The sequence below is a fragment of the Amphiprion ocellaris genome, chromosome 7 (assembly GCF_022539595.1).
Source record: "Amphiprion ocellaris isolate individual 3 ecotype Okinawa chromosome 7, ASM2253959v1, whole genome shotgun sequence".
Classification (NCBI taxonomy): Eukaryota; Metazoa; Chordata; class Actinopteri; family Pomacentridae; genus Amphiprion; species Amphiprion ocellaris.
The window spans coordinates 15,510,216-15,522,204 of NC_072772.1; the positions used below are offsets into that span (position 1 = coordinate 15,510,216).

An 11,989-nucleotide genomic window follows, 5' to 3' on the forward strand; every position below is an offset into this window, starting at 1 on the left:
GCCTACTAGAGAACCTCTGAGAACAGAGAATCAGGACAGGAACTCTTACCTTCTGGACAACCAACGTTGGTTCACAAACAAGAATACAGAATGTGTCTGACCAAAAACCTCTAAAGACTCACTAAAGCCAAGATAAAGACACAACTCAGCTGCAACAAATCCACTAATCACTGCACACATTAGCACCATGTGCTAACTGTGGCTAAAGAACCACCTTTATCAGGATGACTATCCAGTACAAAGCCCTAAAACACACCAAGAAACACATTAAAGATGATTTTACTGCTGGAAGCTGCAAGCCAACGCCTAAAGAACAGACTAAAGCAACGGAGCCAAACCCGGTTCAGTGGTGAAGAGAAGCAGAGGAAATGTTTGTCTGCAGCTAAATAAAGCAGGAAGACACTGAGCTGCTCAGGTGTTCCTGATAACACCAAGCAGCCACCTGGACAGCCAATAGGAACACAGCTTCCTGGAAGTCCAGAGGGCTGGGTTAGTGAAGGAAATTTAGTTTAAAGTTGAAGAAGAAAGTTAACAAAGAAAGTTGAAAACCACCTTCTGATACCTGAAATCTCTGAGTTTTCACACAAAGAACACCTGAACATGTCAAACTGGTTTCATAGTAGAACCATCATTGTAAAAACGTCATAGTATGGTGTGTTGCTCAAAAAACATTATGACCTGGCTGTCTGGGGTCACCGAGGAGCAACACAAAAACAGGACAAACGCTGGTTTCCAGGGGGTTAGGAGGATATTTATTTGAAAGAGTAAGTTTATAACAACATAACATGTGAGCAGAAAAATCACAGTCTGTCTTTAGTTCAGCTGAAAATATTAGTTTTTGTCTTTTTTATTGACCAAACTTTTCAGGAAGTAGATGAAGAATAATTAAAGCTCTCATGTAGAAGTCCAACTTATTTTGGATCCTTGTGGAGAGTTTAATCTTATAGTTTGTAAAGCTGTTGAGTTTTTAGTCACATGGATTGTTTTGACATTTATTAACCGAGTCCTGAAATAAAATTACACGTGGATTTCTGTCATTTAGTCTGGAATAAACAAATAACAGCAGCATAAATCTCAAACGTCATTATGAGGAGTCTGGATTGAGGTTTCTCACTTGATAATGATCAAAACATGAAATTTAGGTTGGTTTAAAGGAATATTCTACCTTAAATCTTTGAATGTTGACCTAAAAGGTTGGTTTCAGGAAGTATTCCACCTACAAGGTCCTCACACATCCACCTTAAAGGAACATTCCCCCAAAAATCCTTGGACATGCACCTAAAATGTTGCTTTAACCGAGTATTCCATCCAAAATCCTCAAAGAGACCTGAGTGGCTGGTTAAAAGGAATATTCCACCTAAAACCCCAAATATAGACCCGAAAGGGTGGTTTAGAAAAAATCCTTCATTGTAGACCAAAAAAGTTAGTATGGAGGAATATTCCACCTGAAATGTAGACCTGAGAAGTTGGTTCGGAAGAATATACCATCCTAAACATCCTTAAATGTAGACTAAAAGACGGTTTGGAAGAAAATTCCACCTAAAATCCTCCAATGTAGACCTAAAAGGTGAGTTTAATGGTATATTCCACCTAAAATTCACTGCTGTAGACCTTGGAGGTTGGTCTGATGGTATATTCCACCCAACATCCTTGAACATAAACTTAAAAAGTTCGTTCAAACGAATATTTCACCTAAAATCCTTCAATGTAGACCAAAAAATCTTGGTGTAAAGGAGTATTCCACCTTAAATGTAGACCTAAAGGATGGTTTGGAGTAATATTCTACACTAAAATCTTCCAATGTAGACCTAAAAGGTTGATCTGATGGTATATTCTACCCAACATCCTGGAACATTGACCTAAAAGGTTGATTTAATGGTATATTCCCAGAAGAACCCTTGAACATTGGGCTTAATGGTATATTCCACCCAAAATATTTGTACATATACCAGGAAGTCAGTGTAAAGGAAATGCAGACCTAAAAGGATTGTTTAAAGGAATATTTAAACGATTATTTTCATTATTTAATAATCTGTTATCAGTCAGAACCCATGCAAACTTATTTTCATCAGTTTTTTTAGTGGAAGTCACAAATAAAGGAGCTCTTGGTTTTTCCTGGCGTTACTGAGTCCAAAGCTGCTGTTTCAACACAGACACGTTCACATGCATCCACAAACCTCTCAGCACTCAAACACCCACAGACAGGCGGCCAGCTGGGCCGAGGCTCAGTGGCGTCCTCAGACCCACGAGTCGGGGAGTCGGTGAACTTGTTGGTCTGGTTTGAAGGCCTCCGTGTGGTCCAGTAGAAGTCCACATAGTCGGTGTTGGCTTTAAACTGCAGCGACTGGCCACCATCAGGTGGACCGGCTCGTCCTCGTAGGGCTCCTCCTGTAGCCTTGAGGGGACCACAGGAACATTCAGTAGCTGTTGGAGTTCTTCCTGTCAGGCTGGTGGTGGTAGAACGGCTCTGAAGTATCTTTTACTTGTCTTATCTGGAACAATCTAACAGCCTAAACTGTTAACAGCGGTGTAAAGAAGCAAACACACAGACATAGATTAGGACTCAAACTAGATTTATTTTAGAAAACAAATCAGCTTAGAGGCATTTGTTCACACGTGGCTGAATAGGAGGCCGTCCAATCAGATTCGAAGTTCATCAAATGAACACTTGATTATTGCTGATAACGCTCATTAAATTACTGAAGAAATCCAACATAAAAACCTGTAAACTCTCAGGCAGCTTTTGTTAAAGTTTGTCTATAATTCTATCATCATGTTCTGGAACCAGGACTCTGCAGAAGTTCCTTCAAACAGATACTTGTGTGTTTCTATTTCAGGCCTCAGGTTTGAACGTACAGCAGAGGATTAGAAAGGAGTGATTTTAATAATTAAATCAGTCCAGTAAATGCTTGGCGTGAAAATTATTAAAATTTTGATTTAGATAGATTTGTGTCAAATAATATTGTAGAGTCCCACTTAAATATATCCAGATTAGTTCAGTGTATTTACATTTTATAGAATATTTGATTTCTTAATCTCAATACTGTAAGGTCTGACCCTAAATATTATAATAATGATGTCAATTTAAATAATATTGTAGTGCAGAGTCATAAACTTTAATCAGCTAAACTTGCATAATAAATATCACTGTACAATTTTAACCTGAACATTCATATTATTGAGGTAAATTTACATAAATCATGATATTCTAGAGTCTTAACTGGAATATTTCTAACATTAATCTTTTTGTATTGTGCTGATAAACAACAACAACCCGAATTTCAGATAATATTTGTTGTCTGTGATTGTGAGACTAAATTCCTCCACATTCTGGAACTGGACTGCATCCCAAAATGGAAACATGGACAGAATTTAACACTCATGTATCCATGGCAACGCTAACGTTTCTGCTTCTTACCAAAGTTCACAACACAAGTAAAGATTTTAATGTAAAACTTCAGGGATGACTGCTGACCATAAGTATTCTGATCAATACTTCATGATCAATATCAGGACAGATGTTACAACTCCAGCTGTTGCATTAGACTGCAGTTATTCACAGAGAAATCAAAACATCACAGTCCTCATAAAAACTAGATGGGACTTTTATTAAATAAAGTGTTGGTGAATAAACAGTGTAAAAAGTGCAAAGCAGCTCCATTAAATCAGGAGATGTGAGACTTCCACAGCATGGATCACCATCTGCTGTGTTGATTCATAGCTGAATGTCAGAATGAACTGAGCTAGAAAAGCTGCTTTGAGCTGCAACATTACGGTCTGACAATCCAACACCATCACAGTTTTCATCTGGTTGTTTTGCTTCAACATGCTGTGAAGTTCAGTTTTTACCTGAATCAATACAGAGATTCTATTTTCAACCAAGACTGGAATAAAAATTAGAATGTTATGAGGTTATCAATGCAACTAAATCCTTTCAGATGGAAGGATTTACTTCTAAGTTCTAATTCAAGTTTCAGTTGGAGCACATTGCATTCACAAAGAAAAACAGAGATACCTTCATAGCAACATTTAATAAACCTAAAGCTTCCCTGTTGGCTCATTGGTGGAGTTTGTTACTGAGCATCTGAACCTTAAATCCAGTGAGACGACCATCTTCAGTCGAGGCCAGTCAGAGAACTTCAAGACCTTCCATCGGCTGGACCAGATGTGGCATCATCTCCCTCTGAACATCTGGATAACAGGAGAAAAGACAGAAATCAAACACAGATCACAGAAATACAATTTATTCACTTTCATCATTTTATAAAAGTAGCATGAACTTTATTAAAACTTGACAATATCAGTAATGAAAGTAAATGTTTTTATCTTGTGTTGAAGCTAAATTTAAAGTCAATTTTAATGACAGTTTATCCTGAGAGGAGTGAGAATGGAGCTTTTCTTTCCTTTTCAGAATATTCCGTCAAAATATTCTGTTTATTATTGGCTTTAGAAGCATTTTTCTTTACTTATTTATTTTTAGATACCTCAGACTGATGCACTTTGCTGGTTTGCAGATAATTTCATGTACAATGACAATAAAGATCTTTTATTATAACATATTTTGCTAAAACAAGAACTGTAAACCTTCTCAACCATCTCTCAGTCTGCAAAATTCCAACTGCGACCAAGAATTATCTGATGTAGTTATTATTATAATCTTTACTGAACCAGCCCTGGAATTAATAAAAATCTGTATATGGATATGATTTTCTCTGATGGGACCACTATGGAAGCCGTAGTAACAATTAACTATCCTTTGAAGGGAAAGATTAGGTCTTCATTCAGGTGGATAAAAAAAATGCTCTCCCTTAAAAAAAAGGGGAAAAAAAATGCATACAATAAAGTAAATCTCTTCTGCACTGCACACATACTACACTTTTGTATAACTCTGGATGTCAGAGTAAAGGCAGACAGATCCACCGATCAGCCACAACATTCTGACCACTGACAGTTGAAGAGAACAACATCCATCATCTCGTTCTAATGTAACGTTCTGCTGGGAAACCTTGACGTTCATGTGGATGTTTGACATGTACCACCACCTAAACACTGCAGGACAAACAACCCCTAGTCTCCATGGCAACAGCAGTCCTTGATGCCAGCTGCCTCCCTCAGCAGGACAAACAAACTGCTCAGGAGTGGTCCGAGGAACACGACAGAGCTAAGCTGTTCGCCTGGGTTCCACACTCCCCACATCCAGATCTGATTGAGCATCTGTGGGATGGTCCAGGATCAGCCTGGTCTAGGTAGGACCCACCCTGCAACCCACAGGATCCACAGAATCCACAGGACATCCCCAGAGGTTCTGATGAACCACTGGATCAGAGGAGTTTTAGCAGCATAAAGGGACCAACACAGTATTAGTCAGGTGGTCAGAATGTTATACTGTTATATTGTCATGCTGATTATATGATCAGTAAATGTTACCATCAATTATAACATCCACATTGATCAGGGAAAAAAATAAAAAACTATCAGTTCATTCAGAAACTGTGGGGTTAAACCTAAAAACACAGACCTCAACAGCAGTTTGTTTCAAAGCAGAACACCAGATGGTTTTCACTAAAGAAGCTTTCAGAGCAACAATTAAATGGCAGTTTTGTTCTCATTAAGTTCAGAGTCAGCCAAAATAATGTACACACATCAGGAAAAGAAAAACTTTTATAAATATTTCAATTGTATAAGTACTTCTACACATATAGATTCCTCTTTCTAAGTTTGATCAAATCACGATAACTCTGTGTCCTGTTGTACGATGTTTTCCCAACATGGCATTACCCTCATGAATGGAGCATCAACAAGTGACGTCTACAACACAACAGAAATGTCTGGAAACCAGTGGCCACCACTTTGAGCACCTCTTGTAATTGTAGAGGCCAAAGATAACTTTTATTAATCTCGTGATGTCTGAATAAATTTGGTATTGAAATATTTATGCAAGTTTTTCTTTTCCTGATGTGTGTAAACATTATTTTGGCTGACTCTGTATAATGGGTTTCTGACAGGTCACCAGGCAACATCTTTTTATAATAATGACAAACATACCTGCATTCTACAGGAGTGATTTTCCTCATGTGCAGGTAAAGATGTGTGAGGAGCTTAGAGATGACAGGAGCAGGAGTCATCCTCACTAATTCAGCTTCCCCCTAGAAACAGAAAGACCACAAACACACTGATATACTCTCAAACGTTCAACCTCACAGCCTCAAAATATCTGTTTAGGAAGTGTTGTGTTTCTAAATTCTCCTGAAAGCATTGGCAGACATTCTCTTACAAGGTTGTGTAAAAAGCAGCCAGTCCTCTGAGCTACTGAGAAATTTTCCTGAACAAAGTTTCTACGTGTAAATCAGCTCAACAAAAACTAAAGCCTCAGTCAGAGATAACAGGTATCGCAAATTATAAAGAACTTTCTTTGTTAACTCAGACTTTCTGCTTCAATCTCACATAAAAAGGGGAGTTTAACTCGTCAGGTGACTGAAAATGAACGGCTTGTGCAGTTCTAGATCCAAAAGTAGGATGTTTCAACTCATGTTTTACTACAAATACATGCAATAATAAATAAATACAATGGCTGGTTGTTAGTTTATTCACTATTAATGTCATTTTATATACTGGATTGAACTTGAGCAGTGGAAGAGAGAAGGAATTTAATGAAATTATGGAGATTCAGAGAGGTAATGTTGCACAATGTTAAGTTAAGCGCGGTTTAATTCAAACCAGCTGAATGTTAAACTTCAGTGCAGCTCAATGGGTTTCAGTTAACCTTAAAGTAAAATAACTTTTTTAAAAGCTAAAATACACAGCAGAGAAATACAGGTTCAGCATGTCATTCTAATAATGACAGACAGCTGTAGCAGCAACTAACACAGGTGTTCAGCGGTGTTAGCCACCTGTGCTAATTAGCCCGCTAGCTAACTTAGCCGCTTAGCTAGCTAACGCGTCCGGACCAACTGCTCAAACACGACAAAACACAACTCTTCACAAGTCGCTGACTTAACGTACAACAGTACAACGCTACTGGTTAGAAGTATTTATCTTCTTACCGTGTTTTACTCCAAAAACAAGGTCAACAGCAGCCAAAGATGCTACCAGACGTGCCGACCATAGATATACACAGACTAGATATGCTAGCGCGCTGTCTTCTATATTATCTATGGTCTGACCAATGACTGCTCTCTGGCTCCGCCCTCTGAGAATCTTGTTGTCGTTTGGCTCCACACTTGCTGATGACCACTTCCGGTCTCAGAAAATGAAAAAACGGACCTTTTTTCGTTTCTGTCTCTTACTGATTTTGCTTTCTTGTTATTCTAAATATAAAACGAAAATCAAAGCATTTTTAAAAAAAATCGTATGTCCCTTTTTGATCATGAAAAGGAAAAACGCCTTGTATTTCAATTTTAATTTTTGTATTTTAAAACGAAAATCAAATAACCACTTGTTCCGTTTTTCAATACCCGTTTCAGAACGGAAAATCCAATTACCAGATCCGTACACGGACCAAAAATAGATCCTAATATTGGATGTTCCTATTTTCCAATACGGATTGAAATACAGTATCAGTGTTCACGGTATCTTTATTAAATGCTGTATTGTATCAAGATTGCAGTTTCAACATGTTAAGTACAACAATAGGTGTAAATATGCCTATTCATGAAACAACATTTGGCAAAAATAAAAAAAAAAACAATTGTCTGTGATGCTTTTTAAAGGAATGTGTGTGTGTGTCACTGAACCATCAAAGATACAGTTCTGAATCTTCCAAAGACGTAGAACTTTGGAACAGAAATGGAAATTAACTTCCAGATTAGATGTGCAACACTGAGCCAACTAAAACAATGAAAGCAGGTGAAACGAACTTCTTCACACAAGATACCCTCTCTGATGTCCACAAATACTAATCGGGTCTATTAAACACCCTTGATGTGACAGTAACACATTTCTCGGTATCAAACACACAAGGCACTGGTAAGCAATGCTTTGGTCCTTCTGTTGGACTGAGTTGACTGTAACTCCCTACAGCAGCAAAAGCAGGCTGAACTACAAAACTCTGAAACGCAGGACAAATATTTAACATTTGTAAGCCATTGCTATTCAAATGAAGCATCAATTGTTGCACAAAAAAAATAGTTTGGCCAACAAATTGTCAAAGCATTTCTCTAAGAAGCAAATACTTGAATCCGTATTTTACTCATGATGCTAAAGGTGAAAGAATTACAGTACTGTGTGAACATTAAGGCTCTCTCCAGCATGCATCTTCATCTGTTGACTGGGGACTCTGCACCTCAACTGAACACTTCATTCATGAGGATATGAGTCTCTATTGCAGTGAAGCTGTTTTAAATTAATTGCGTACATCTACATATTTAAACTGAGGTGTCTCTCTGTCCCAGTGGACACAAAAAGAGTCACAAAGAGCTCCACAAAGGCCTCTGATGGAACCACTACTGTGCAGCAGTTCACTTTACAACAATATAGCAGCTTTTGAAAAGGCACAAGCACACTGCAATGGAAAGTTTATAGGCCTGCAAAACACCTGCACACACACACATCCACACGCGCAGGGGTACTCATTCAGGTAACAGGAATAAATAAATAAATAAATAGCTGAAGATGTACTGGCCAGTTTTGAAGTCTTTTAAACGAGTGGTTGTTCCCTGAATCAAACAACATTGAAGTATCAACTAAGCATCATCGCTGAAGCAGCAGATGCATGACGGAGAGGCTCCTCGGCCACATGTAGTCACTGTGTTACTGCGTTAGTTCTGCTGGAACTCAGTGCGCAACAAAAGCAGCTGTCACTTTAAACATTTAAAACAGGACTGACGACTTCTGCAGATGTTCTCTGTCGTTGTCAGAGGAATGTTTCAATGTGTGGTCAACTATTTTTTTTGGTCACCGCTTCCTTTCACAGTCAAAGAGGAAGCATTAGATGATCTGAACAACCAGCAAGTCAACCAGAGATTTGTGTTGTGCATGTTTCTCCCAGCAACAGATGTTAAATAAAGCACATCAGAGAAGCATCAAACAGTTAGGAATCAGTGGCAAGCCTCTGTAGCGTTCATTCCATCCTCATAAATACTCCTGATTAGAGATTAGCTGAAGTTCGTCTTGCGCAGGTGTCTGTTGGGTATTTCTATGGCGCTCACTTGTAAAGGCCACGAGCCTCCCATGATGCCAGCCTGAATGGCCACGCCTGTAACCACAGCCAGGTCGGGGTCTACTGACGTGTTGGGCTCCTTCCCAAAGTACTCGCTAATAATCTTCCTGATGCGTGGTATCCTGGTGGACCCTCCGACCAGGACGATCTCATCCACATCCTCTTTCTCCAGGTGGCCTTCGGCTAACACAGTTTCAACAGGGGCCAGAATCTTCTGGAAAAGGTCCTTGTTGAGCTCCTCAAAGAGCTCGCGAGTGATTTCAGCATGGAAGAGAACCAGGGAGGGAGCGGAGCCTTCGGGGGACTCGGAGCCGTCATGGGTGTGAAGGTGCAGCGGGACCCTGATTGTGGCGCTGGGTTGGAGGGTGAGGTTGAGCTTAGCGGCTTCTACAGCTTGTCGGAGACGGTGGATGTCCTCCTTGAGGGCAGGTGGGACACCGAACTCCTGACGAACTCGCTCTGTGGTGTACTGCAGGAGCCTCTGACTGAAGTCTTGACCTCCCAGTTTGTTATTTCCTGCAAATTATACAACATAAAATATTACTACGCTGCTTCCTTCAGTGACAACAGTCGATTTTAAGAAAAAAAGCTGCTTTGTTTCAGACCATAAAAACAAAAATTGCATCAGGTTGTTGTCTAAACAGATGCTTGTCATCTGCTAAACATAAAGTTGTGACCACAAATTCATGAAGAGGTGAGCACAGAATAAAACAATGAAGGTTCTAAGCCATGAACTGCTCAACAATGACCTCCTTATCATGCTCTTTTTTAAAGTATCTATTTATTTCTTAGCTTTTTTTCCCTTTATTGACAGGGATACTGGAGAGAGACATGTGAGGCAGTAAATGGTGCAACTGATTGGGATTCAAACCAGGGACTCATTACTCTGGGCATCAGTGCCTCTGTGGGTGTGAAACTGTAAAACGCATTACCTGCCATTGCCCTGGTGAGGAACATGCCTCCCTGTTTGTTGAGCAGAGACACATCCAAGGTCCCTCCACCGAGATCCACCACCAGCACATTAAACACGTCCACCTTGTGCAGCCCGTAGGCCATGGCTGCAGCCGTGGGCTCGTTGATCACACGCAGGATCTCCAAGCCTGCGGGAGAGTTAGCGGATTTATTCATATTACTGATATCGGGCACATAGTCCATTAAAAAGTTCTACTGAAAGATTTCTGCAGGTTTTCTGTGTGTGTAGTAGTGTGATATATGCAGATGACATCCAAACAAAACATCCCTTTTTAAAGTCAAGTGCTGAATGTGCAGCTTTCATCAGGACATTCAAAGCTCAACATGACAAAATAATCAGCAAACTGACCAGCGAGGTTGGCAGCCCTGACAGTGTAGTTCCTCTGTCTCTCATCAAATTCAGCGGGCACCGAGATGACGGCCTTCTGGATGGGTACACCCAGCTGTCGCTCTGCCATCTTCCTCATCTTCAGCAGCAGCCTGGAGCCGATGAACTCCGGACTAACAGTGAAGGTATGGTTGGTGGAGATGACAAACTCTGCACTTCCGTTGTTGTTTATCACCTGGAGGAGGAGCAGAGAATAAACATATATGAAGGTGTTGGGAGAGAAGAAAAATGAAAACATATTATCAAGATTACTTTAGTGAACTTGTCAAGTTAGGAATGACAACAATAGCTAGGTTAAGGTGTGAAGATTTGTGAGGTTAACCTCTACATTAAAAACGTAATTATCAAACAGAATGGGGTTGAAAATCAACCTGGGCTCTGGATAAAGAGTTTTGAGCTTTCAAAACTATATTATCAATTTACAAAAGAGGAAATATATCTTCTGGGATTAGAGGAAAGACACTCAGAGATCACTCCCAGCATGACCCACCTTAAACGGGTATCTAGCACTCTCCTGCTCCAGAACATTTGGCTCAAATATCTTCCCAATGAACCTCTTGGCATCGTACACGGTGTTTTGGGGGTTGCTGTCGGCCAGATCCACGGCTTCATGCCCGGACAGCACCGCGGTGGTGGTGAAGGAGACGGCGCTGGGGATGCTCTTCCTCCCCTCTTCGTCTGCTATCACCTCCACCTCCCCGCTGCCCGGGTGGAAAACGCCGACGGAGCAGAAGGTGGTGCCCAAGTCCAGGCCGATAACTCTGGGTTTGGGCGGCGGCAGGTACTGCTGACCCAGATAACCGGCCAGAAACAGGGCCAGGATGACAGAACCTGCGGCACGGAAGCAACACGAGTATAACAGGTGACCACAGCTGTTAGCTCATGTGTTAGCATCCGAAAATAGCCGGAATTCAACTTACCAATCATAGAAATCTCTCCGGCCATCGTCACACACCGCTGCGAAGTTCCCTACCGCCGAAATTTCACAAAATGTCGGTAAAATTGTTCAAGTTGCGGTATGATGATGTCCGGTTTTGACAACTGGATGACGCTAAACAGGAATTTTTCAGTCTGCCAACAAAACACACGTCAACGTTGTATGAGTCCATGTGGATGCTGGGTAATGTAGTTTATAGTCTACACAGCCGACGAAACAGAGCGCAGGAGATGTTAGCTTTGAACTACAGTTCCCATCAACACTAGCGGCATACTGCGTCTGGCGACAGTTTTGTGACGTACACATGTTCTCGGGCCAATCAGACACAGCCAAAGCAACGGCGTTCAGAAAAGAAAAAAAAAATAAGAAACGTGGACAATGAAATAAAATATTTAATTTTTATCATCATTCTTAAATAACAATAATTATTATTTCTAAGCTAACTCTTTTATTTTAAATCTTTTTATCTTCCTTAAGTTTTTTTACTTGTCTATGTTCAATGTATACTTTAAAACGTCAACTAAAAATAGTAAAA

The 11,989-nt window shown here is 40.2% G+C and overlaps 1 protein-coding gene across 1 annotated transcript; it reads right to left on the reverse strand.

Moving 5' to 3' along the window:
* Positions 1-7,556: 7,556 nt before the first annotated feature.
* On the reverse strand, positions 7,557-11,603 carry hspa13 (heat shock protein 70 family, member 13). Its single transcript, XM_023296822.3, has 5 exons — positions 11,438-11,603; positions 11,008-11,348; positions 10,479-10,692; positions 10,090-10,257; positions 7,557-9,673 (listed from the first exon to the last, which is right to left on the reverse strand). The coding sequence occupies exons 1-5, from the start codon at positions 11,460-11,462 to the stop codon at positions 9,093-9,095; spliced, it is 1,329 nt and encodes a 442-aa protein (XP_023152590.1). The 5' UTR covers positions 11,463-11,603; the 3' UTR covers positions 7,557-9,092.
* Between the last annotated feature and the right edge of the window lie 386 nt (positions 11,604-11,989).